The sequence below is a fragment of the Natrix helvetica genome, assembly GCF_964273705.1.
Source record: "Natrix helvetica genome assembly, chromosome: 2".
Classification (NCBI taxonomy): Eukaryota; Metazoa; Chordata; class Lepidosauria; order Squamata; family Natricidae; genus Natrix; species Natrix helvetica.
Genome location: NC_138552.1, coordinates 168309835 through 168337656, shown reverse-complemented (window position 1 = coordinate 168337656; position 27822 = coordinate 168309835). Strand labels below are relative to the sequence as shown.

At 39.5% G+C, this 27822-nt stretch overlaps 1 protein-coding gene across 2 annotated transcripts; it reads right to left on the bottom strand.

The window, feature by feature from the left end:
- Nucleotides 1-528: 528 nt before the first annotated feature.
- On the bottom strand, nucleotides 529-15958 carry OGFRL1 (opioid growth factor receptor like 1). 2 transcript variants are annotated; one of them, XM_081941996.1, is made up of 7 exons: nucleotides 14822-15958; nucleotides 6550-6636; nucleotides 5178-5259; nucleotides 4403-4481; nucleotides 4243-4309; nucleotides 3983-4128; nucleotides 529-1473 (listed from the first exon to the last, which is right to left on the bottom strand). In XM_081941996.1, exons 1-7 carry the CDS (start codon nucleotides 15833-15835, stop codon nucleotides 723-725), a joined length of 2226 nt encoding a protein of 741 aa, XP_081798122.1. In that variant the 5' UTR covers nucleotides 15836-15958; the 3' UTR covers nucleotides 529-722. The 2 variants fall into 2 exon arrangements, with proteins under 2 accessions (XP_081798122.1, XP_081798123.1); XM_081941997.1 differs by having other exon boundaries at nucleotides 5178-5256; nucleotides 14822-15957.
- Between the last annotated feature and the right edge of the window lie 11864 nt (nucleotides 15959-27822).

Here is a 27822-nt window from a genome sequence, read left to right as displayed (position 1 = left end):
TCTTAGCAGTTTGGAATCCTATTTTTCCCACGCTTCATTCAGTACGCTGTATTAGAGGAGACACCAAGAGAAATTGCAATAACAAAACTGTAAGAGTATGTTGGGAGGCTGGTATGCAAATGGTACAAATGATTTGCTACTTTGCTGCATTTTTTCATAATAACCCAGGGAAATTAATTACGGCTCCTTATAGTCAAGCTTGAAAAAGAGCTGAATTAATATAGTTTGCCCGGTGTGATTCAAGGCTGTGCTTGACTTTAGCTCAAGTCTCTGAGGTCCACTTTCTGTGTTAAATAAGAATACAGCTAGATTCCAATTTTTAAGCAGTGGTAGGCACTCTATAAACATTAGCATAGTTATCTGCTGAAGAGACACTAACTTTGGCTCCTTGGAAGTCTCTCTCGCATCCATATTTTGAAAACAAAACCTTAAAATTAATTAAAAGAGTTTAAATAAAATACATAATAAAAATTGACGTTAGATTTTTATGCATAGAAAACAGATTTAAAGGAAGTTATTTTTTTCTTAAGACTTAAGCAATATGCAGTTTGTAAGCTTAATACATAGCTGGAGGAAGTACAAACCGTAAACAAATTAAGGGAGCCACAACCCCAACGAGGCTAAGCTGTTGTAGCCAGCACTGGATCCAGTACCAAAGATCTCTTGTTCCTTAACAATTTTCTACAAGTGAAAAACCATTGTGCCATATGCAGTAGAAGATTTCACTCTTTATTTCTTACAGATGAGCTCGCCAGGTTTTTATCCTTACATATATTGTCTTGCATATCTGATGATATATTTGTTGAATCGTTTTTAGTCTCACATGAATCTTTTTCTATATCTTCCAAATGTTTACAGTCCTGGCTAACGTTTTCCTTGTTTTTGCCTTTATGTTTTTTTAAATGTGAAATAGTCTCCTTCTGATTCAAAGGCTCAACAATGTCCATTTTAGAGTTGTGACATTCAGCACTACTATTTTTTATCATACTGCTCTGCTTAACAACTTCAGGGGAGACGGTTTTCTTACTCTGGTCACTATCTGTACCATTTTTAATATGCTCTGTCTTTTTCTCATCATTTGTTTTATTCCTCGAGTTGCAAATTTCAGATATGTTCTTGAGATCTTTTGTCTTTTTATGTTTACAAGTAGAGCTGTTGCGAAGTGACACTGGTGAAGCCAGCTTTTTACTTGGTTTGCTTCCTTCTGGCTTCTGCTTCCTTGGTGGGCCCCATATGAAATGGTCAGAAGGGGTGTAGTGCTGTTGGGCAAACCGTAGGAGTTTTCTCCTCTCTCTTCGATCTCTAATGGTGTACACAAAATATTCCAGAGCGCTCTGTTTAATGTTGGGAATGGTTTCTTCCACCAGAGCCTCGTGTAGAATCAATTTCACGAGAGGAGGCTTGAAACTCTCATAACCAAGTTCACCAAGACTCTTCAGAATCCGGGTGATTCTCAGATAATTATGTTGGGATCTGCAAAGAAAGATACATCTGATTCAAAATGACAGAAAGAAAAAATAATTATCTCAGAGGAGGAAAAGATTTAGCTGAAAAATCATCACTTGTACCCTTGATGAAAGAAGGATTGAACATCAAGTATCAAGTGAACGGTCTTCTACATAAGTTGTAATCATCTGTTATATGTTATGGAATATAAATCTGACAAAAGTAGCATGCCTCTTCACTGATTGTTTGATGGCCAGAAACCAATAAACAACAAAAAGAGAACTCAGAACCACATGATAAACTGAATCTGAAACAATTGGTACTAAAAAGGGAATATCAGGTGAATTTCTGCAAGCTATGGCTGTTGTTAAAAAGTTGGCAATCTTCTTAGTGGTTACCATATTTGGTCTTGCAGAGGGAAATTGGAAAGCTATTAGTCAAATGACTAAGATTTCTGACAATCAGGTTTCTGCCAAATGCTATGAGTGACTGAATAGACAATTTAAAGAATATAATTCAATGACTCAACCTCTATGTCTGAACATACACAAATATAATTATCATACGGAAGATTATATCTGCCTAGTGTCATCCTAATAGGCGAAGCATCAATTTAGGCCAATGTAAAAAAAAAAATCTACTCCAGTGAGAAACTTGTAAGATGTTATAAAAATATCTAAGGATTGTCCAAGAGGGATCAGTATGAATGATAATGAAAATGAGTAAATGTAGCTCTGTCATTTTGAAGACCTAAATGCCAAATCCTCCAAAATCAAAACTTTGATGGTCCAAAGAATAATATACAATCTACCAAATCAGAGTCAGGTTGCCTGCCTAAAGGTGCTCTCTAGAACACTATTTTCAATGAGAAATGGACACAGCATTTTCTTAGGCATCCCCAAGTGAGATACAGCCATACATACCACGTAAGAGCTTTTGGGGTTGAGAGAGGAACATGAAGAACAGTTTTTGGAAGTCTAGACTGAATAGCTCCCAAGAGAGAGGAGTAGTAAACTCATACCTGGGTACCATATATCAGCAAGTCCACAATCTTGGCTTTATATAATTTAATGGCTGCAGGAATGCAATTATTGGTCTGATAGTTTGTATATTTAAGAATCCCACTAGGGGCCGGGGGGGGGGGGTTCTAATTCAGCATTCATGTAATTGATTATTCCAACAGTGAAAAGTTAGAAATGAATGCTTAAATAGTAACATGTCAGGTCCTTAATTTGGTCAAATGCTCTATTATTAATTATTAATTGAGACCAAAACTTATTTTTGAATAGTTAATTTCAAGTGATTTCCTAAAGCCAAAAATCTCCAGTGCTGCTATAGAGCCAGTATGTGTCATAAATAGGATGGCCACATAATCTGCATGATTGTTTCTTGTAAATAAGAATGGAAATTGATCAATGGGCAAGAGTTGGAGGACAAAAATCTAGCTCAGTAAAGGCCAGGACTATGGTATGAATATAAAAGTTAAACAACAAAGTGTATAGGTAGAAGCAGTTGAATCAGATGCTTCTGGAGAACATTCTGGTCTCAGAACAGACAGAATTCAGATCAGGTGAGGTCCAGGTTTTGTAACATTTAGCTGAGAAATAGTTTAGTCCTTCTAACTTTTATGCTACTGCTGAGTCAAGGACAACACTTGATTTTACTCTTCCTAAAAAAAATTGGAGAAAATTAGCACCATTGATTCGTGCATTCCACCTGAAAGGTATCACCTCTTGAACCTGCCTTCCAACATCTGTTTATTCTAGGAACAGCCAATGATGCATAGATAACCAAAGGCTATGATAACAACATCACTGTTCAAGCCAAATATCTTAATCAACCAATGAGGGACAAGTACACAGGGACCCCATTATGGAAACAGTCCCATGTTTCCCAGAAGTGCCTTTCTAGTCTCATACAGATATATAATATGTATCAGTGCTATATTCATTGTAGTCTACCTCTTGATAAAACTGATTTTACATCTTTCTTTCTACTTTATCTATTTTTTAATGTGGGAGAGAATGTCACTAAATGAAAAGAAGGATATTGGATTCAGAAAAAAAAGGTGTGGGAACAAGATAAATCTTGCCTGTTATGTATACTTCTCCGGCCTTTGATATCATTGAGCATCTCCATACATGTATTCATCGAATTACGACTCTTTAAAGTTCTAACCTTGAGGCTATTGGATTTGAAGTTTGAAAAATTGTGTTACCCCCGTGATCACGTGACCAAATTTTGGTCATTCAGCAACATGTCCACATCTATGTTCGTTTGTAGCATTCCAGTCACATCAGTACATTTTTGCCAAAAAATCGGCACTTACATCCAGTTTTCAGCAAAACTGTGTCCGTAGTGAATCAGTGGTTTGCTTAATGACCACCACAAAAAAGGTTGAAAAACTGAGTTGGTCACATGACCACACTATTTTACAACTATCACAACTTATGACCAAGATGGTAAGTGCTTAGAAAGAAAAACAAAGAATTGTCTGGCTTTCAGTTCTCAAGCATTTTCTGAAGATATAACTTACTCATTCAAGTGTTGGAATCTTTCTTGCCAGTTAGCAGCTCGTGCTACATTTCCAGTTTTATCAATTAATTTTATCCCGAAAAACTCCAGCATCATTTTGTAAGCTAACAGGAATCTTCGAATCGCTTCTTTCGTTTTTTTGAACTCCTGTAACAGATTTTTTTTACAAAAACGCACAAACATCAAGAGCATTAAATATACAAAATTGTTCTAGTTTAAATGATTAAGTATTAGCATTACATTATGAATTAGATGCTTTACCTCAATTTCACAGGTTGTTAATTCTTTTGCATAGAAATTCAGTCCTTGCTCTCTGAGTGGAAACAGCCTACATTCAAAACAGATGTACAAGTTTTTCTGAAACTGAAATGGCTTTAACCAGTTTACTAAAAAGAAATTAAAAAGAATAAAAGATACCAACCATTGTATGTAAGTGTGATTGTGTTCCAACTTTTCATAATCTCCTTTCCATTTATTCAGGACCTCTTCAATATAAACCCCTATAAATATACCAAAGGAACATAACTTTCTAAAGACCATTCAGAAAGGAAGTATAAATATAAGTAAAAGTAAAAATCTTTAAAAAGCATTTTTAACATTAGTATTGATTGCTAAAATGAATACATTAATATTTTTTCTATAGTTGAAGGATAAGGAAATATATGAGGTTAACTGTTGCCAAAGATGAAACAATAAGTCCTTTGCCCTTCTTTACTGGTTGAACAACTCCAAGGTCTCTTCCACCTTCTATGATTATATGATTCTAAGTACATAGACTGTCAGTGCTGCAAAGCTAACTTCAGAATCATGGTGTCACAAAGACCTTCAGAAGGGCATGAAATTTCCTGAGACTTCTAGGAAACCTAAGCTGAATCACACTGGAAGGATTTTTGAGCTCTTTCCTCCATTAAGTAGGACCGCAAATCCTCACTGCAGCCACATACACTGATGTTCTAAGTCTTAGGGTAATGCCTCAAGGACCTATTTTGGGGGAGAAAATCATGATGAGGATCCTGGCAAACAAGATGAAGGAGAAATAAACTCAATTTAATATGTCTTATTTCTATGTCAATATGCATAAACTAGAGCTATAAAGTTAAATGCAAAGTGGAACTACTTTGGGCCATCTGATTTATATAGATCTGAAACTGAACTATGTACAAAATGATACAATAATCATGGTACCGGTTACTTACCATCAGGTTTAAAGGGAATTTTGTTCTTGTAAAAGCGGAGGTTGCATAAATCATTCTGGTATCTCAGTTCTTTAAAGTTCTGCTGAGCAGAAAGGAAGACAAATGCAAAAATACTCCATAAGAAATAGTCTGGAACTGAAATTATTACAGGTATGGTTTTACGTAATCCAAAATACAACTTTGCTAGACTAGAAACAAGATAGATGGATAACATGGAACAAGGTAAAATGGATTAAACATTTTCGAAAATTTATCGATATCACAGATAAGCCAATAAAATATAGTAATAGTAAATGTATAATATGAGTTACTAATAGAAGAGAACATTTGTGGCTTAGGGTTGAATTGTGGGTTCCTTGGTGCTCTCTGGGCTTGGTGGTTTTCTTGTAGATGTTTAATTACTCAACTAGGTAACATCATAAGTGCTAGAAGGGAGAGGGGCTTGCTCTCTGTTTATGTGCTCGTAGCATTTCCTGTCTGTTGGTGGGTATGCTCTTGATACAGGATATTGATCAGGGTATTTACTGCTTGATTGTTGGTCTAGTATTAATCGTGGAATATAGTATGAGTTATTAGGCTACCATCCTATAGTCCCTTATTTAGAAGTAAGTCTGAGTTGACAAGACTGATTTTTGAATAGTCACTTACAGTGTAGAATTGCCCTGTTCAGCTTTAAGTACAATCTCTTAAACAATCTCAGAAACATAAGAGTATATTTATGTGGTTGCTATGAGTTGAAAACAATTTGATGACACATAATCAATCAATCAATCTTAAACATGTTCAGAGAATAAAGAAAACCACTGAAGTTAAAGAAATCTTGCTTTCAAGTAAGCATATATTTCAAATAGCTGATGCATAAAATAAGTGGTAAAATGATTACGAGCTCTTTTCAGCTCTCTTTTTTTAGTTTGTCATTTTTTGGATTTCAATATGATATGTAACAGAAGAAAATTAGTAATTGCACTTTAAGGGTTGTGTTATATAGTTTATTTCATTTCTTAATTTTAAATCTTGGGCTTTTCTGCAACAAACTTTTTTTTAAATCAACATGGAAGCTGTAGTAAACTTTTGTAATACAAAACCTAAGAAACTGTAACTGTTCCCCAGTTGAGTTCTCTATACAGGTATCATTAAGAAAAACAATTAATGAATAAACATTTGAAATAAAATATAGGTGTATTTTAATAACACCTATCAAAATGGCAATTATAGGAGCTGGTAGAATTCACTAATATCTCCCATTATCCATCTTCCAATGCCACTATAATTTTTTCTAAAAAATTAAGGGTCTCCCACGGAACTGCAACAGGACTTAAGTTTAATACTGCTTTATTTTAATGAACGCTCCTAGAATACAAAAAGTTCTTACTGGATATTGATGACGATATTTATATAAGTCTCTTGCAGCATAAAAACTTCTCTTTGGTTTAGCTGTCACATCAACTGAATCATCTCTCTGAAAGAACAAAAAAATCTCAGTGAGAAGCAGCAGAATGAGCATAACCATTTAATTTAAATCCTCCTACTGGGTAATCTTCAATTTGCAATCACAATTGGGACTAGAATTTCCATAGCTAAGCAAGATCGAATCTGATTTTATGACCCTTTTTTGCCATGATTGTTAAGAAAATGCTGCTGTTGTTAAGTGAATCTACATTGTGACTTGTTTTTGCCTGTTGGAAGCTACAGCTAGGAAGGTCACAAAGGTGACTCTGGAACAACCACAACCATCATAAACACAAGCCAGTTGTCACAAGTCTGAATTTTGATCACATGTCAGTAGGGAATACTGTGGCAAGCCTAAGTGCGAGAATCGGTCATAAGTAACTTTTTTCAGTGCCATTGTTACTTCAAGCAATCACTAAATGAATGGTTGTAAATCGAGGACTACCTGTATATGGAGCATTTGGCGGCATGAACTTATATTATTTCTACATCTCTACTTGAATTATTTAGACATTCCACTCCACTCCACCCCGGGTTTTTTTCTCTTGCTTTTGAGATCCTCTCCAACCATGATTCTTACATCTTCCACCCCAGATCTCCTGAAGCTTAGAAGATCTTCCAAAAGAACTCTGCTTAATGTTTACCAGTTCCAAGTATGACTGCCACAGAAAATGTTAATGAATACCACAAGTAGGAAAACATTGAAGTTTTACAGCAATATGTATCAGTAAGCTTTTTCAAGGAATCTTATTTGTCTTCAAGACTAGGATTTGATGTTTCCCATTCTATGGCTCTGATAACAAGCAATGACACTATTCAATCGGGTTACCTCTCTCCAAAAATTACTCGAATGAACTATCTTGGGTTAAGTTTATACATTGTGTTAAGTCACATACAATGCTTTTAATCCAGATTGTAACATACCAAGGCAAACACTATAACAGAGTTGTTGATTGAGATAGATGGTTATAGAAATTGAATAAATAATTGTTTGAGAACCACCGTCTCAATCAAGGAGAGGGGGGGCTTAAGCGGGGAATTAGTCTGGATTCATTATATAAGCACAAGAGGCCAAGATCTCTCTCTCTCTCTCTCTCTCTCTCTCTCTCTCTCTCTCTCTCTCTCTCTCTCTCTCTCTCTCTCTCACACACACACACACACACACACACACCTAAATGCATTTTAATCTTATTCCCAATGAAATCTGCCAGTATGGGGAGATTCCTCTGAAATAGTCATAAAACAATAAAGTAGCTAGACAATCAGACATGAGGGTCTGTTTTTTCACGCCTGATATGAACCCAGTTTTTATATAAACCCAGTTTGTATATAAACAAAGATATAGATGTAAATGTTATAGATTTTATTGTGATGTTCCTACTTTTTGAAACAATTGTCATTATGGAAACGAGAGGGCCTGTATGAATATAATTAATGTAGGAACTATCACATATACATTGTCATATAATTTTCATAGAACTCTGACTTTGCAGGCAGTCCTATAAACTTCTGTGATGATTAAGTTAGAACAACTACTGTATGATATATAAATAAGCACTGATTTTTGAATAATCACTGACCAATTATATTAAAAGAATGAAACCATTCTGTATTGCAAGTTACCATGACATATTTCATTATTAACAAAATTCAAAAACATGTAATAATTATGTAGCATTCTTATGGTCTTAATTCCAGATTTGGAGTTTTGAAAATATTTGATAAGGTTCTTTTTTTTTCTGAACTCTTTTTCTAGAATATTAAGATACTTAGAATTCTTGTCGATAATCTGCTAGTTACTAATAGCAATAGCACTTAGACTTATATACTGCTTCATAGAGCTTTTACAGCCCACTCTAAGCTATTTTACAAAGTCAGCATATTGCCCCCAACAATCTGAGTCCTCATTTACCAACCTGGGAAAGATGGAAGGCTGAGTCAGCCTTGAGCCTGGTGAGATTTGAACTGCCAGATTGCAGGCAGCTGGCAGTCAGCAGACGTAGCCTGCAGTACTGCATTCTAACCATTGTGCTACAATGGCTCCTAATATTTTTTCTTCCATGTTTTTAATATTTTAATGGTAACATATTTTTTGACTTGTAAACCACCCAGAATCATTGACTGAGGTGAGCAGCTATTGAAATGGAATGATCAAACAAAAGACAGAACGAACGAATGAATGAAGTTATCATTTCTGGTCCTCAAGCAACATAATAAAGCTAACTGAAGTAATTGTTCATGGATAGCCAAATGCTACAACTTACATTAATGTAAAGGTTGTGATCTGTGTGAGTCCAAGCAGTATCATTCAATACCTTCCCCTAACTAAGGTATTTTAGACACTCTATACACGTCAGTAACATGGAAATATTACAGAACTGATGCCATCAAATGGAATACAGGTAAGTCGTCAACTTGCATCAGTTCATTTAATGACCGTTCAAAGTTACAATGGCACTGATCAAAGTGACTTGTGGGGGGTTTTCACACCATTCCAGCATCCCCATGGTCACATAATCAAAATCTAGATGCTTGACAACAGACTCATATTTATGACAGCTGTCTTCTGCGATCTTCTGACCAGCAAACTCAATGGGGAAGACAGATTCACTTAACAATCGTGTTATAACCGAGCAATTGCAGTGATTCATTTAACAATTGTGGCGAGAAAGGTCGTAAAATGGGGTGAAACTCTTTTAACAACACTTCTCTCACTTAGCAACAGAAATTGTAGGCTCAACTGTGGTTGTAGGTTGAGGACTACCTGAACCAATAGCTGCAATTGAATAAAATTATTATCCATGGAAAAATATATGTTAATAACTTCTAAGATAGGATGTGATATTTATTTTTTTATTTGTTTGTTTGTTTATTTATTTATTAATATGTATTCTGTCCATTTCACCAGAGGTGAAAAATTCAATGGTTTTTTTTTCTGCTGATGTTTGGTTTGTGTCAATAGAGTAGCTACCCTTTCTCTGTTCTGAAGGTTTAAAGATCCTCAGAATGGATTTCAGACAGTAGGAGGTGAGTTACAAAGAGGTCAGAGAAGAAATCATATTGTGCAGATACATCGTATTGGAAAAAAACTAAAAAGCTAAGTTTGCAAAACTGTATCTCAGTTTAAAAAGCAGATAAAGTTAAGATCAGTAGGAGATAAAAAGGTTTTTTGTGCCAGTCAATAGCTGGAGAACAGCTAGACGTCTGTAAAGCAATATTTACATATATAGAATTGGCTGTGAAATCTCAGAGCAATCTCTGGAATATCACTGTGTGCCATATCAGCAGTCACTAATAATCATGCCTCATAGTCTGAGCAATACTTTAAAAGTGTTAGAACTGTTCACATGCAGAGAACTACTATGAAAAAAAAAACACTTCTAAACCATTTTTTATGCACGCTAAAGGAGACAGGCTTCCACTGGAGAAAACTTCACAAAATTCAACACAATACACTTTAAAAATAGCAATGTAAAACTGAATATTACAAGTCAAAGCTAGAAACACACACTCACTTCTCCAGAGGATGAAAACAGTTTTAGAGAGAAAACTATTGCATGAACCTTGAAACATAGAATTGCAATATACCTCAGTGTACCTGTTTCCCTACTCAAAGCTAACTTGAATAAACTGTCACATAAAACATAAAACAACAGGTAGAAGTAGTTTTACTGTGAACAGGTAGTTTTTCATTTCCTTATGATACTGGAGAATCTCATTTTAATATGTACAGTATGTTTATGAGTATAGGACTGAAACATTGGACCAAAACATTAACTATAGCAATTCCAAACCAATTCAAATGTTCAAAATTTTTGTATCGTTCATTTCCTATTCTATTCTCACACATACACACACACAATGACCTGTAACTTCACATTAATTTTTGTAATTGTCCTTGGGATCACCAAATATTTTCTTGACAGTATCTATAGAACAGGGGTGTCAAACTCAAGGCCCGGGGGCTGCATCCAGCCTGTGGGGTACCAAGCTCTGTTTTCATGGCAGAGGGTTGCAGGAGGTTGTGGCAGCCGAAAATGGAGATTGGGAGCCCGCATTCTCTGGCAGAGCACTTGGGCCTCCACAGGCACCCCTGACACGAGTGACATTGAGCTGGCCACGCCCGCCTCCCGCCCCCCCGAGGTCAAACACAACCCTCAATGAAATTGAGTTTGACACCCCTGCTATAGAATAATACCTTAAAAATAGGTATTTTTAAAATCTTGTATTTTTGAGAATCTGCTTAAATATGTGATGCCATTGCAATGTCCTGTACTCAGCTGATATATCCTGTACTCAGCTGATATAGGCAGGATTGGTCAGGAGACCACTAAAAAGTAGCAAGGTTGTAGGCTAGATTGCAAACATTAAAAACCTATCCAAGAAAAAAACAATGGGGACCAAATTCTGTACAGTTGTCAAGAAAATTACATGAATGTGCCTATGAACTTGCCAGTGGAATTTGATTTGAAGTAACTTTTCCTCTTAACAAGAATGATGTTGCCTATATTTTATCCAGCAAGAAGAAAAGATTCCTAAACAAAATAATGTACCATAAATGTTCTAATGACTGAATCCATATATTTCCCTATCTTTCATACTGAGCATGTGGGACTGATGATGAAACAATCAAATTAGGTTTCCTAAACTACAGGTAGTCCTCAACTTACAACCATTTGTTAGTGACCATTTAAAGTTACTAAAAGTGACTTATGACCGTTCTTCACACTTATGACCGCTATAGTATACCTGTAGTTAGAGGACCAAAATTCAGGCACTTGACAATTGGTTCATATTTATGATGGTTGCAGTGTCCTGAGGTCATGCAACCTTCTGACAAGCAAAGTCAATGGGGAAGCCAGATTCACTTAATAAGTGTGTCACTAACTTAATTGCAGTGATTCTCTTAGCAACTGTGGCAAGAAAGGTTGTAAAATGGAGCAAAACTGTTTTAACAACTGTCATGCTTAGCCACATATATTTGGGGCTCAACTATAGTCATAAATCAAGGACTACCTGTATTAGCTATTCCGATGGCTGCAAGACATTGAGAGAGAGAGAGAGAGAGGGAGGGAGGGAGGGAGGGAGGGAGGGAGGGAGGGAGAGAGAGAGAGAGAGAGAGAGAGAGAGAGAGAGAGAGAGAGAGAGAGAGAGAGAGAGAGAGAGAGAGAAAGTCAAGTCTGTCTGGTGACTTAAACTAACACTAATTCAAGAAATACTTTGAGTAAAATATTTGTAAATATTAAACGAACTTGAATGAAGACTTTAAATGATCAAAATAACTATTTATGTTTAAGGAAGAATATGCAACTGCATATCCAGAATCAGGGCTGATGTTTTCTGATGTTAGTAACATTCATATAAACTTCAGCTGGGGTTTGGTTCAGAGCTGCAGATTAGGAAATAATAAGCACCCTTACAGTGCAATCCTACATACAGTATATCTATTCAGAAATCAGTCACATTGTTTTCAAGAAGGCTTACTCCCACGTAAGTGCACACAGGCTGGCATCCATTCTGTTTTAGTGGCTCTTCTTTTCATTAGTCATACTTCTATTCTTAACCACATTGTATTAGATAAAGCACTTTAATCATTATCCATCATTTTTAAAGATTGGAGCCGCCTAGAGATCCCGAATAAAGCTGAGAGCGGAATTTGCATTTCTGCATCTCAACAATATTCATCTAATCAGGAACTTTACCAATTACATAAGAAGATACTCAGGCAAACTAATACAATGGCATTGTTACTTTATTGTATATTGTATTGCACTTCATTCTTACTATTTCTGTAATAGTTTTATTATTCTTCCTTTATAATTAAAGTAACACTAATTATTTTTCTCATTATCTAGAGTTGGGCAACACTGAATTAAAATAACTAATGATCTATCTGTCTATCTCAAACACCTTGGAATGAATGCTTTTATGCATGTGTTTTAGACACTTTCTTGAGGATGTATCTTTTAAGGAATATATAGTTATTGATAAAGACATAGGTAATACAAATCTTTAGCTATAAACTGTATTTTATTTTCTCTGGGCAGTGGTTATTTTCAGTGGTTAGGTTTCTACTAGCATACAAACTAGTATGTAGTAAATGAAATAAATGACTGAGGTTTACAACAATATGATTCTAGGACCATTAATATTACACAAATGGATTTTAAATGATTACTGAAATGCAAGCATGTGCCAGGAGAGAGGTAGCAAATTTATAATGCTAGACTAAGTTTTGCCTGAATAATCCCAAAGTCCTTGAGCCTAATGCAAATTCCAGAAATTCCAGAGATTATTTGCAATAGTCAACTCAAGTCAAATGCAAGTTGAGTTCAAATCTTGAAGACTTTGTTGACTCATCTAGGAAGTTTTCTCAATAGCAACTCTGTACGTCGATATACATGTATATCCTGCCTTTCTACCTATGATCAAAAGGTGAACTATTTAAAGCATCTATAATGTTAAAAAAAGAGGGCGCGGCAATTTAAATACACTGATGAGAGCTAAGAAAAGTAGTTGCAAGGGAAATCATAATTCAGTGCAGAAGTTATATTTTCAAAATTACATTTTCTTACACCTACAATTCAAATTTAGAAACTACATTATAGTTTGAAAACTGTGTATTATAATTTTCAGGTTTAATAAAACAAAAACCAACGTAGATGTATAGAGAAGAGAGAACTGCTGGAAAATAATTATTAAATAAAAATAGTGAAAAGTTTACAATATAGCCTTTATAGAATGTTTTCTTTCCATATTTTAAGAGAAAATGGTACTCTGAATTCTATCAACACACAAAATAATGCAGATTTATTACTATATATTTTGCCCTTTGCTAAATTTCAGAAATTTTTAAATTAAACATACGTATATATATCTCTATTTAAAGACATCATTTATGTGTATGTCCATTAAATTTAGCCGGACTTTCTGTTGGGATATATATAGGATTGCACTGGAAAACACATTGGAATGATTTCAGAAAACAAATCCAGGCATATGTTAATATGCAAACAGAAAACACATACACACACACACACATTTTAAATGTAGTGTGTGTGTGAGAGAGAGAGAGAGAATCTTGAATGTAAAGCTCTCTGAAATTTGGCCCTGTGTCCTAACTCCTATACTTTTACAGGAGTCATTCTATGGCAGCTTACAATACTATAGTCAAACAGTCAAAGTAGACACGTTGCAATTATTTTTTCTTTTAACATGATATTAAGATTGTGAATTGGAAACAGTATTGAAAGCTGACCTCTAGGGCTAGAGAGTTTCCCAGAAGAGAATAAAAATACAAATATATCCATTCTAAGTTTTTTTTTCCTAAAGAAAAGAAACCATCAGAGAATCTGATAAAAGCAGAAATAGGGAACAGCAATATATTTATTTCTTGAAGCCTCTTCCATTAAGTTATTTTAGTTGTAGACAGGAAAACTCCTGTTGGATAGCTAACAGCCTAGAAATGGTTGCTCTCAACGAGACCCTCAAGCAAATCTACTTCTGAAACGGCATTTTGCCTTCAATCACATCGTTCTCTGAAGTGGAGGCTGCAGAGGGAAAGCAACTTGGAATAGGCAAGTCTTGTGTTTCTTAATGTTAACAATCATCACAATCTTTTCGAGAGACAACACCAGGCCGGCTTGTTCAGTCTGCCAAGGAGGAATGCAACCAACCCCAGCCTCTCTTTACACAGCTCCTCTTTCTACAACCGTGCCCCGGGCGCAACAGGAAAGGAAAACCAAACCCAGGCGGAATGACCAAGCCGGGACAAGATGTGGCAAACTAACCCGGCGCTCCCGATATATTTCCCTCCACCTCGCCTACCCGTCGAGCCCGTTTTCTAACACCGGGGTGGGTGGGGATGCCGTAGGCACGCCTAGCTTCCAAGTCACCAAAGCATGCAAATATTTAAAGGGGTGCGGGGGGTGCGGAGGGAGGCAGCGAAAAGGGGCAAAGCAGGGCCGAGGGTGAAAAGGAGCCAGAAATGGCCCCGGGGCAGCTTTTGTAACCTTGGCTTCCACGAGTCTCCATCTGCGCGCCCGTTCCAGGAAAGCGGTGCTCAACCTTGGAATAGAGCGCGGCGCTGGCCAAGGTGAGCGCCGATGGTCCCGTCCAAAAGAGCTCCAGCACGCCCCCACGCCTCCCAGCACGCCAACCTCCCCGGCAGAAGTTTGCAAGGGGTCCCGGGTTACCTGTTCGGGCCCGGGGGCTTCGGTCTCTCCCTGCTCCCTGCCCTCAGTTTCGTCTTCTTCGTCCACCCCGTCTCCTCCTTCCTCCTTCTTTTCCTCCTTCTCCACCACCACCACCTGCTCCTCCTTCTCTTCCTCGGCAGCCCCTTCGCGCTTCTCGGCGGCTGCTTCCGGCCGGCCGCCTGCCGCAGGGAGCGGTTCCTCTGGCTGCTGCTGCCGGCCAGCCGCTGGGTCGTCGCCGTCGTTGCTGCCACCGCCCGCCTGCTCCAACGGTGACCCTTCTTCCCCGCCGGGGTCCTGCAGCTCCGGCTCTGAATCCGTCTCCCAGGTCGAGTCACAGTCCTCCACCGTGGTGGGCTCCTTGAAGCTGACTCCGCTCAGCAAACTGCCCATCGGGGAAGCGCTGCGGGGATCCGAAGACTCCCCCCCTTGCTTTTTTTCCTCCCCCCCCCCCGAAGACGCAAAGGGGGCGCGCGTGGGGGGTGCAGATCGTCCGGCTCGGAAGAACGCTGCTCCTGGAGGCCGGGGGTGGCTGGCTGGCTGGCCGCGCCGGGACGCCACAACCGAGCGGCAAAAAGCGACAAGGAGGTCAGGGAGGAGGAGGAGGAAGGGGGGGCGGTCAGACGCAGAAGGCAGAAGCGACAACAGCCAACGCGCTCTGCTCCTTCCTCCCTTCCTCAATCCCCAACCCGCAAACACGCGCGGGGGTGGGGGAGGAATCGAGAGAGGAGGAGCTGAATGCTCCGGGATTTCCACAGGAAATACTGAAGCCGGCCTTCCCTTTGGCCGCCGCAGCAGCGACAGTAGCAGCAGGTGCCGCCTGAAGGAAGAAGCCGCACGGAGCGTCTCGCCGCCAAACAAGCGGCGGAGGTGCGAGGCGAGTTTGGCGACACGCGTGCCGTGTCCGCCGCTGCGGCTGTTGCCTTGAGGCTGTAGTTGTAGGCCTCTGATAAGCCTCGGAGAGCCCGAGAGAGGAAGGGAGGGAGGACGGGAGGAGGCGGTGTTGCCAACACCCATCAGCCCCTCAGCAAGCTGGCTGCTCCCCCCTCCTTGAATCGCGTTGATTTTGAGGAAAAGACCCACGGATCCCGCGCAGAGGGGAGCGCAAGGGCGCCTAGTGGGACACTTGATCCTTCGGGTGGTCGAGTTTTGAGTCGGGGGGGGGGGGAAGATGCTGGGAACTGAGATGCAGTTTAACTTTGGAGGCAAAAAGGCAGCAGGAGCCCTTTTTATTGGCAGGGCTCTTCCCGCGCCTCCCTCTAACTCGGTGGGTGGGAAATCAACAGGTGCATCTCCGTGCTCGGAAAAGAAGAGTTTGTTGTTAACCTACAGCTGTTAAAATGTGGGGAGGGACAGCTTGAGCTCTGCATGGCTCCCAAATATTGCCTTTTAATTAATGGCCTGCTGTAACTGCCCCACTACTCCTTCAGCAGCAATAACAATTCATTACAGAAACTGGAGTGGGTTGGGGTTTTTTGAGTCTGTTCCAATATGCAGATTTCCCCTCCCCCCCCAAGCGTCCTCATGCAGGAAAAGGGAACTCTAGGAAGAATGTGGAAATACTGCACCCTTTATGATACTCCTGGGTTCAAAATAGCTGGCAAGTCAGAAAGGTATTTTAAGAAATTGGGCAAGATTGGACTAGATCAGTGTTTCTCAAACTTGGCGACTTTAAGTCCTGTGGACTTCAACTCCCAGAATCCCCCAGCCAGCATAGCTGGCTGGGGAATTCTGGGAGTTGAAGTCCACAGGACTTAAAGTCGCCAAGTTTGAGAAACACTGGACTAGATAGATATTTGGACTATCATCAAATCCCAAGGCTAGGTTGGAAACTAAAAAGACCTTCACCCTCCCCTTTCATTGGTATGCCCATGAAGCCACCAGATGTCAAACTATTTAGTAGGCAGCTGCTGGAATGCCTGTTAAAACACAGAAAGCAGATAACATTTACCTGGCATGCTGATAATGGAGAACTCCACATTAAGAAATCCTCACATCAGCTCTTCACTACTGCTGATGTGGCCTTGAATCCATAGGTAACCTGGAGAGTATATAAGATGACCTTGATGGAAATCTGTAAAAAACTGTTACCTAGATAAACAGGGCTGAAATAGTTTGTACACCCAGAGCAATGAGATCACAGAGAGGTTAGTCTCTGTTCTCTTTGTATAATTCAGTAAATATCTAACCTTGCTTTGACCTCTGTCTTCTGTTTTCCTGCCTAGAGGAAACTGAAGAGTAAGGATGAAGTCATATGGTTTGTGGAAGAACATGCCAAAAATATATATGATAATTTGGATATCTTTTTCTATAGGTAGAGAAAGAGAGATCTACCAACCTTGCAAGTCTCTTCTGAAAGACTTGAATCTGGAAGGGAGGGAGAGAAGGGAGGGAGGGAGGGAGGAAGACATTGTCTTCTACAGATAATATTTGCCTTGCTTGAAGCAATAAAACAACATTTCAAAAACATTGCACTACAGTTACACTTCTCCCACTTAATTTATTCAGTTACTAGATATTGTGTTTTATATAGATTAGCAGTTTCTTAAATGCTGAACAATAAAGTGAAATCTGAGGAGGAATATATGGTTTGTAATGCTTAGGAAATTTGAGACGTTATTAAGAAGCTATTGTAAAGTCAGGGTAACTATGAATCAAATAAGATATTTAAGTTACATTTGGATACCTACCGTTAGCTTTGTGAAATCTGTGAAAGACAGAGATGTCCCACAGTTGTTTGGAAAATCAATGGCCATCGTTATAGGGATGCTTGCGTTTTTATTGGTCTTTATGTTGTGAACCAATAGTACCGGGAGTCATTTTTATTGAATTTGTTAGTATAGAAACACAATGAGTAAATAAAGAAATAAGTGTGTACACACAGCGGTAAGAAGTAGATGATTATATGATAAAAAATTATATCCATATGAAGGAATAGGAAGGCAATAATACATTGTTAAATATGTCCTTTTAAAAGAAATAGACTCCTTCAAGTCAGGTTTTTTTTTTTACTGTGGATGACTGCATGGACGAGTCCTTGAAATTTTCTTGGCAAGGTTTTTCAGTAATGGCTTTCCATTGCCACTTTTCTAAGGCTGATGGGAGCGAGTGGCCCAAGATCATTCAATTGGTTTTGTGCTTAAGGTAGAATTAGAATTCATGGTCTCCTGGTTACTAGCCTTATGCCTTAAACACTACATCAAGCTGGGTTTCTAGCATGTGCTATAACACCATAGAATTTGTGGAAATACTGTTAATACAATTTTTACACAATTGCAAGAGATACTAAATGCAGCACTAAGAAACGATACTGTATTATAATAGATAATTACATGCAAATCTTGGAATAATAGAAGAATTTTTAGTCACAAACATTTGGATAGAGCCAATGCAGGCAGTAAGTCATTAGAATTTTATTAAGATTATTCTTTAGTCATAGTAAATATTTCAAACAGTGTAGACAAACTGTACACATGAACATCACTAAAGGACATTAGAATCAAGATGGATATATAAAAGAAACAAGTGAAGAAATTCAATCCATTCAGCTAAGACGCTTCCAGGGCAATAGAGCATGACTTACTATGTAAAAATATTTAAGTTAAATTAAGACGTATCTGGGGGCACATGTGTAGTCAATGTGTAGAGCCCTACTGGAATATTAAAACAAAATGTGGAATATCACTCACAAAAAATGATAAAGTACTATAAGAAAACAAGATTAAAAAAATAAGTGGTTCAAAACAAAGAAGGATGCATAATGTTTCCACATCTTGGTACCTTAATACAGTAAACATAAGAATCACAAGTTTGAAAGAGGTGACAACTTGAATCAAAATTAGAAGTCAAAAATATAATTATTGGCAATACATAAATGACATCAGCTTGTTATCTGAAAATAAAGAAGAATTAGAGGAGCTCATTATGTAAACAATGAAAAGTGAAACAGATTAATATTAAAAATTAAGGTGACAAATGTAATGTCAATCAGCAAGCTTAGTCAATTCACAGTTGACAATGAGGAAATGAAGATGCTAGACAATTTTATTTTTAAGATGCTAGACAATTTTATTTTCTCAAGTCAAGAATGTTAAAAAATGGACAGTATGTTAAAAAAGGAAAGAGAAATAATTCCTTGAGGAGGAATCCAATGACAGACAAGATAATAGATGATGCAAATGTTTAATTAGCAACAGACAGTGTTTAAAGTACTGATTTTTCCAATGGTACCATATGGTTGTAAAGGATGAACATTGAAAAAGAATGAGAGAAAGAAGGTAGATGTCTTTAGATTATGGTTTTGGAGACACTCACCAAGACTACCATGGACTGCAAGAACAACCACTCAGCCTGGACCACGTAAAGGCTGGTTGACTGCTCCCTTGAGATAATGATCAGCAAGTGGAAATTCATATACGCTGGGCATGTGCTGCATGCAAATAATAACCTGGACAAAATGGCTGTGTCTGGAAAAGTGGAAAGTAGAAAAAAACAATGGCTAAGATGAATCCATTGAATGTCTGGAAGGACTGTGGATTATTGAATGCTCACAGGAATACTGTAAGCATTCAGGTTTTGCAGTATCTGCAATCAACCGCACCTTGTGTTATTTTTCAATAGTTCTGTTCTTATCCTTTTTTTTTTTTGTTCTGTTCTAAGGTAAGATTACTCTTTTTTTTTTCCAAATCACAAATAGTTTTTTGAAGGAATAAAACCTTCATCTTTCTTTTGGGTAAGTATTGCATACTGAGGTCATCTGGTTGCAGTCTTTGCTTTTAAGAAATATAAAATAAAATAAATTTTAACTTGATCTTGACATATCCTTTTTGATGGCTGATGAATTCAGCCTATTGAATTCCACTCATGTCCATCTTCAGGTCCCCCAGTTGCCACCCAAACTATTGCGTGAATTCAATATTTTAATATGACACGTTCTCATTAAATTGTTATTATCTCATCTCCAGCGCACAACTGAGCCAGATTAAAGTTTTCAACTACCATTTTTAAAAATACCATTTTTAATATTGTCTCATGCAGTTTTTGTTGTCAACACAATCTAGCATGCTTCATCTACAATGTGATTGATGATGCAGTAAGGAATTGGGATCTGCCTAGTTCTATTTGTCATGCTAGCCTACTGTCAGCTCTTGAGGTAGGCCAGGTCATGGAACAGACAATGCACCGGAACTCTCTAGGGGGGGTGTGATGGCTCAGCAGTTTAAAGACACAGAACTGGTCAGCTAGAAAGTTGATAGCTCGTGTTTGAGACCTGAGCACTCTGAGACGGTTACTTGACTCAGCTCTTGCCAACTTAGCAGTTCAAAAGTATGCAAATGCGAGTAGATAAATAACTACCACTTTCAGAGGTGGTATTCAGCAGGTTCCGACCAGTTCTGGAGAACCAATAGCAGAAATTTTGAGTAGTTTGGAGAACCGGTAAATACCACCTCTGACTGGCCCCGCCCCCATCTAATCTCTGCCTCACGAGTCCCAGCTGATCGGGAGGGAATGGGGATTTTGCAGTAACCGTTCCCTGGAGTGGGGAAGGAATAAGGATGTTACAGTATCCTTCCCCTGCCACATCCACCAAGCCACACCCACCAAGCCACGCCCACAGAACCGGTAGTAACATTTTTGAATCCCACCACTTTGGATAAATAACTACCACTGGTTGGAAGGTAACAAAATTCTGTGTTCTTTGACATGTAGTCATCCTAACTACATGACCATGGAAGCGTCTTTGGACAATGCTGGCTTCCTTCATTAAGAAATGGAGCACCATCCTCTATAGTCGGACACAACTGGACTGGAGAATCCTTTATTTGAACTCTATTGTTATAGGGTACAGTAACCAAGTCTCAAAAGCCTGCCGGTTTTTCTTGCCCCCTCTGAAACCAAACAGAATCAAGGTGTGTTTAGTTTTTTTCTCATTTGCTCTCAGTATGGAGTTGTCATTTATCCCAAAGGCGCTTTTTTCAAGAGGCAACTGGACTTTCTGGTTTGTTTGTTTTTTGAAGACATTTCACTTCTCATCCAAGAAGCTTCTGCAGTTCATGTTAGGGATGTAACCCTAGTCTTGGCTTGGCAATGTATATAAGCCATGATTGTAACAAATGTATCTGTTACTTTAAATCCTAGAGAGATGTAATTGGATGCTAATTGCTTTAAGCAGCCATATAAGGAGGAAAGAACTATTACGCCCCCCCCCCCCCATGGCTACTTATGTTCCTGACTGTTCCTGACTGTTCCTGACTGTTGCTGTATGAGCTTTGTATTGGAGTGAAGACTGTGTATTGGATGGTAGCTGGTCTGTAACTAAGTTACCTGTCTACATGGTGAATTGTGAGTTGAACAACTGTAACTTCAACGAGGTGTAAATAGACTGTATGTACTTCAAGACTGCTGATAGTCTCTTTGGAGACTATTTATCCTATTTTTGTTATGCAAGTAAAGCTATTCTTTGTTTTACCTTTGGTGGCTGTTAGTGACTATTCAAAGGCTTATTCGTTACTACATTCCGCTGCTGAACTCTAGTCTCCTAACGGGGATAGGCTTAACAGTTCTGACTGGATGGTGAGGAATGGAAGGATTTATATTCCTTGCAGACAGCTGTCCATTTGCATTCTTTCAGAGAGTCATTGAGGCCACTTAGAAGTACATCTGTGTCCTCAGGGTCACCTGGGTGATGCAAATGAGCCTTCTTGGAACTTCTGAAAGGAGTGTGTTATAGAGTGGAGATAGATGATGTCGTGTCCCTCCCCCTCTGTTCAGAGAGGGCTGTTCAGTTTTGACATAGATGGCCTCTTTGACCCATCTTTCAAACCAGTGGTCCTCTCTCTCCAAAATGTGACCTATGAACCAGAGGGTAAAGGGGGTAGCTTGGTAGCTGTAAAGGAGTGCATAGATATGCAAAATGTGGATAATATCATTTTATCTTAAAATTCATTGCATGGAAAGCCAGATGTTCAGATTGGATTTGGCATTCTTATCATCTATTAAAGCCTTCCCAAGAAACTGGGATAAGCAGATGTTGATGTTTGCTAGAGGTATTGTTGCAGGATGTAAGCTGTTCCAAATAAAGCTGCCTTTTGCAATTGGTTGACGGTGAATTTGACAATGCAAATTGTGCACTATTATTATTATATATTATTGTTTCCATGCCATATTGCTTGTTGCATGGAGTAATATACACATTAAGGTGTGGTTCATCTTTCAACTGCAACCTATTTCCCCCCCAAGTTTGACAGCTAAATACTATCTCTGCCGTACAAGGCTAAACCAAACAACTGGTTATTTTTCTTATTAGTAAGTAGAAAGAAAAGAAAGTTGGGAATTCATCAATTGTTTTTCTTCCTTGTCCTTCATTAAACAGTAAGAATGGAACCACCCAGTAGTCTCAAGACATACGAGGCAAAGAGGGCAGCACAATTTATTTTGGCATAATTTTCTGCCAGTGCACAGGCCAAATGACAGCATTTTAACAGAAGCCATATGGCTGCACCCTTAGATGACATAGAGAATTAAAGCAACTTGTTCCATTCTATTGATTTCTTTATTTGTTGTGAAGATATAATGAGTTGTGGGTTTATTTAATCTTAGATCATTTTCAGGTTGTATTTATTCTTGCTTATGTGCATCTGTATAAAGTATGTGCGCATGTTTATACTGTAAATGGGGTTACATTGTTTTGGGTTAGCAGTTAGATTTACTGTGTCACTATTGCTAATTAATATACAAAGATTAATTTCCAAATGAATGTATTTACATTAACCAAACCATTACTTAAAAAGAAAACAGAACAAGAATGAATTAATCGTATTAAGCAATATAATCAATGATTTATTCTCTCCGAGTCTCTGTGTGTGGAGCTTATTTACACTGCAGCATCTTCACACAATTGTTTAAAATTACCCTAGGTTCCTCAAAATGATCATAAAACCATGTAGAGTATTGAACAATTGCTAAGATACAGTTAGTCCTTGCAGTGGTGGGTACCTATCGGTTCGGACCAGTTCGGCCGAACCGGAAGTGGTTTGGCAGCCAGGGTCGCTGGAACCGGCAGCAACCCAGGCCTGCCATGCCCCCCGAACCGGTTCTCCATAGGCATCTTGTTTTTTGCTTCTGCGCATGCTCAGAACAATTTTTACTGTACTATATATGCATGCAGAGCACGCATGGCGCACCAACGAGCAAACTGGCAGTAGTGACTGCCGGAACCCAGCACTGAGTCCTTAGATTACGATGGCAATTGAAAGCAGAATTTTCATCACTAAGCAATACGGTCATAAAGTACAAAGGCACATGACCACATTGGATAGCAACCACATCCCAGTTACTGTTCTTATCCCAAGACTGTGCAGGCCTTTAAGTGGAAAGACATGGGAGTAGCAGTCAAGTAGGCTTACAGATGCAGAGGTGCTGCAGACAAGCTCTATAAAGCACACGGGCAAGTGTGTGTGTATTGTGAGCAATTCTGTGGAGAAAGCACTACAGAACATGGGTGGGCAAAAAAAGAAAAAAGCAGCAGCAATGATTTCTGACTTCCTGCCATCTTCCACATTGACTTTACAGGTCGTCCTTGGCTTACGACCATTCATTTGGAATAGAATAGAATTATTAATTGGCCAAGTGTGATTGGACACACAAGGAATTTGTTTCTGGTGCATATGCTCTCAGTGTACATAAAAGGAAAAAAAGAGAGGAAAAAATACATTCATCAAGAATCATAAGATACAACACTTATTGATAGTCATAGATTATTAATAAGCAATCAAATTAGACTAGGAAACAATGGAACAATATACTGTAAATCGTAAAAATACAAGCAACTTGTTTATAGTCATAAATGGGAGGAGATAGGTAATAGGAAGGATGAGAAGAATAATAGTAAGTTATTATTTATAGTAATAATTACTATAATATATATATATATATATATATATATATATATATATATATATATATAATAATACAATACTATAGTATAATTATAGTATAGTAATATATAATAAATAGTAATAGTAATTATTTAGCAACCTTTCAAAGTTACAGTGGCACTGTAAAAGGTGACTTACATCTGATCCTCGTACTTTTGGCCATCACAGTGTCCCCACAGTCATACAATGAAAATTCGGGGACTTGGCAACCCACTTGTGTATATTTGCCAGTTACAGCATCCTGGGTCACAAAAACTCCATTTATGTCCTTCCCAGGGGCCTTCAGACAAGCAAAGTCAATGGGGAAGCCAGTTTCACTTAATGAAATTTGTGTGATTCATTTAAACAATTGGGACGATTCGCTTAACACCTGTGACAAAAAAAAGTCATAAAATTGGGTGCACCTCACTTAGCAACTGCTCGCCTAGCAATGGAAGTTCCAGTCTCAATTGTGATCATAAGTCAAGGACTACCTGCACTTGTGAGAAGCTGGCAGAGAACACTGGAGATTGTGATTACCTGATGATCACAGCTTGCCGCAACACAACAATTGCAAGTCAAGCACTGAGTGTCACATAACTGCAAAGATGCTGCAATGGCTGGAACCGCGAGGACTGGTTGTAAGTCCCCCTTGTTCGACACTGATGTAACTTTAAACAGTTTCTAAATGAATGGGCATAACCCAAGGACCACTAATGATGTATTCAATTACAATACATCTCAGAGAATAGTACTGATTTAAGCTACATGCTTTGCTTATTTCACCATTAATAAACTTGTCAGTTCACAAGTATCTATAGAAATAAGGATAACTGACAAAATCATTTTCTGCATGATTAATTTATACAAGGCTCGGTTAATACTTCGCTCTTTGATAAGATGGTATAGCATAAAGGTTTGTAATGCATTTCATATTGAATATAGCCGTTCTCCTGGGCAAGCTAATAATGTTCATATTTGATGGAGCTGCTGTCAAATAGATACAAAATGGGAATAAAATTAAACAGTGTAATTATGTATTGTGCACTGACTAGTTGAAAGATGTCAAATGGGCTTCTGAAAAGAATATCAAGGGTCACTGATTCATTAACAATGTGGAAGGTGAAGAGAGGAATTGCATGGATCCAATAATAAAATGATAAAAAGCTACCGATAATGAGAGATCCCAAGAAGGGTAGGAGCAGAATACAATGAATTTGGAGCAAATTGGAGAAATTCAATATATCAAGTCTTGACAGAGTGAGATTTAATCAAGATCATGTAAATTTACTTCTAAGATACTAAAATGCCAAGCTCTAAGGCATGTTTGATAAACCGGGTAGAGTTACAAAAAGAAAAAAAATGCACAAGGGCTATTGTAACTCACTTTAGTTTAGAAGTAGTAATCTAAAGGATCCCATTATTGCCCTCTTCCTCCTCACCATGTCTCTTTTCTGCACATAGCACGGTTTACATACATGCATACAAACATGCACACAGAGAACTATCAAAAATACATGCAATATTTCAGCAGAAATGCACTGTAATTTCTTTATGTTTATAATTTATCCCATTTCTGTGGTACTCAGATATCTTCTGTTTAAAAATTTGGAATGTTTTAAACACTCGATCTGAACCCTAGGAATAAAATACTCATTTCAAAAATGAATGAATATTTATATCCTACTCTTGTTGAGTCTACATCTGTCTCTAGCACAATTATTACATTGTAGAACTGGTTGCATGGGGAAAAAAAGGGTTATGAGCATCTTTGACTATTTTAAAACTGACAGGAGGTTTTAGCCAAATAGCAATGCTTAATTTAACTTTTATTTTCACTGCTAATTGGACTTGCAAATTTTTAAACTTACTAAGACTGTAAGAGTAAAGGAATAAAGCAGAACAGGTGCACTTTTTCATCTCCATTCTGAATGCAGCATCTTATTGGGGACTTCACTTCCAAAAAGTCACCCTCCGTTCCTCTGCTCGGCAGGAATAAAAAACATGTGAAACAATGAACTTCATCACAAATGTAACATGATCATTCAATAATTGTCAAACAATAATTTTCTTCAAAATACTACAAAGCGTAAGTCGAATATCTCAGATTGCGTTCACTGAGGATTCTGTTCCTTTGAATTCCATAGGATACAAATATAGGTAGGCCTCAGTTTATGACCATTGTTTTAATGATGGTTTGATTTTGCTGAAAAATACAACCATTGCATCATCCTTGTTAACTGCATTCTCAGCTGCCTTCTGACAAGCAAAAGCAAGGGGGGAAGCTAGATTCAGTTAACTGTGGTAAAAATTGTCATAAAATCAAGTCTGATCACACGAAGAATCACATAAGCACTTTGCTTAGCAGTTGTGGAATGTGAAAGTAATCTGGAATACTTTGAATATGGTCATTATTCTTTGGGGATAAGAATTCTCAGCTACATTATAGTCTAGATGATTGTTCTATATTCCTGTTGTCATATTCTGAAATATTTTCCTCATGTCACGACATCATTTAAAGTATTTCTCCATCAGAGGCAACCCATAGTAAAGTAGAATAAAATATGGATTAAAATATAAGAATGAAGACGTGGCATAAAAGGAACAGTTAGAAGCTTGCTTAAAGGGACAGGGAAATGTCATCAGCCTTCAACCACAACATGTTCCAGCAAATGTCCCTATGTCAAAAGTCCAAAACCACAAGGTTCAATTAAAGTTCGTTAATGGCATGTAGTCCATACCTGTAACAAAAGGAGAAGTAAGACCCCCATCTCCTTATAAAGCTTTTTCCTCAAGGTAACCAATAAGAAATGAGTAAAGTGTTTCCGTGTTACACTGTCTTTGAGAATGTATAAGAATGCATGCATCAGTGACGTGCAGTCAGTGGAGGCAGGGGAGGCGGAGCCTCACCACTCTCATCATGAAAATAAAAAAGAATTACTCCAGGAAGCCGTGAAAGTGGCTGGGAGAGGCGCGCGGCTTGGTTTAGCCTCCCTGGACATCTCAGCAGCAGCCCCAAGTGTGCCGATCTCGCCATTTTTTACATCGGGCGAGCCCAGGATCCTTGCAAGGGGAATGGGACGTGTGCAGGAGGCTCCTCAGCTCCAGCCTCAATCAGCGCAGCCGCGGTCCCCTTCATCTTGCCTCAGGAAGGAGGGGAATGGGACCACGTGTGCAGGGGAAGGGGATCGCCGCTGCGCTGATTGAGGCTGGAGCTGAGGAGCCTCCTGCACATGTCCCATTCCCCTTGCAAGGATCCTGGGCTCGCCCAATGTAAAAAATGGCGAGATCGGCACACTTGGGGCTGCAGGAGTTACAAGAGCCGGGGGTGGGGGGAGCGCTCACGTTGCTTGCCGCCTTCGGTATACCGCTAGGTTGGGGAGTGCCCGCTGCCGCCGCCCGCTGCCACCGCCCGCCGCCACCCCGCGCCGCCTGCCGCCCCCGCGCCACCCGCCGCCGCCGCCCCGCCCGCCGCCGCCGCCCCGCGTCGCCCGCCGCCGCCGCCCCGCGCATAACAAAACTTCCAGCATCGGCCGCTCTAGGAGTGCTCTCTATGGTGGGCCGGCTGCTGGAAGACTCTGTCCAGAAAACTCTCTGTCCGGCAGCCGGCCCACCAGAGAGAGCACTCCTAGAGCGGCCGATGCTGGAAGTTTTGGACTTTGGATGTTATGCACGGAGCGGAGCGGGGCAGCGGCGGCGGCGGCGGCGCGGGGCGGCGCGGGGCAGCGGCGGCGGCGGTGGCGCGGGGCACCTGCTGGAAGACTCTCTGTCCGGCAGCCGGCCCACCAGAGAGAGCACTCCTAGAGCGGCCGATGCTGGAAGTTTTGGAGTTTGGATGTTATGCACGGAGCGGAGCGGGGCAGCGGCGGCGGCGGCGGCGCGGGGCGGCGCGGGACAGCGGCGGCGGCGGTGGCACGGGGCAGCGGCGGCGGCGGTGCGGGGCAGCGGCGGCAGCGGCGGCAGCGGCGGCGGCGGCACGGGCGGCGGCGGCAGCGCGGGCGGCAGCGGCAGCGCGGGCGGCGGCGGCGGGGAGCGGAGCGGGGCGGCGGCGGAGCGGGGCGGCGGCGGTGGAGCGGGGCGGCGGCAGCG

Excerpts from the sequence above, each read along its gene's own strand:
- OGFRL1 (XM_081941996.1), bottom strand. The coding sequence starts at position 15,835 with ATGGGTGTTGGCAACACCGCCTCCTCCCGTCCTCCCTCCCTTCCTCTC. Across the intron at positions 4,482-5,177 it reads AATTCCCTTTAAACCTGATG|GGGTTTATATTGAAGAGGTC; the intron begins GTAAGTAACCGG and ends GTATATTTATAG. Across the intron at positions 4,129-4,242 it reads TAACAACCTGTGAAATTGAG|GAGTTCAAAAAAACGAAAGA; the intron begins GTAAAGCATCTA and ends AATCTGTTACAG.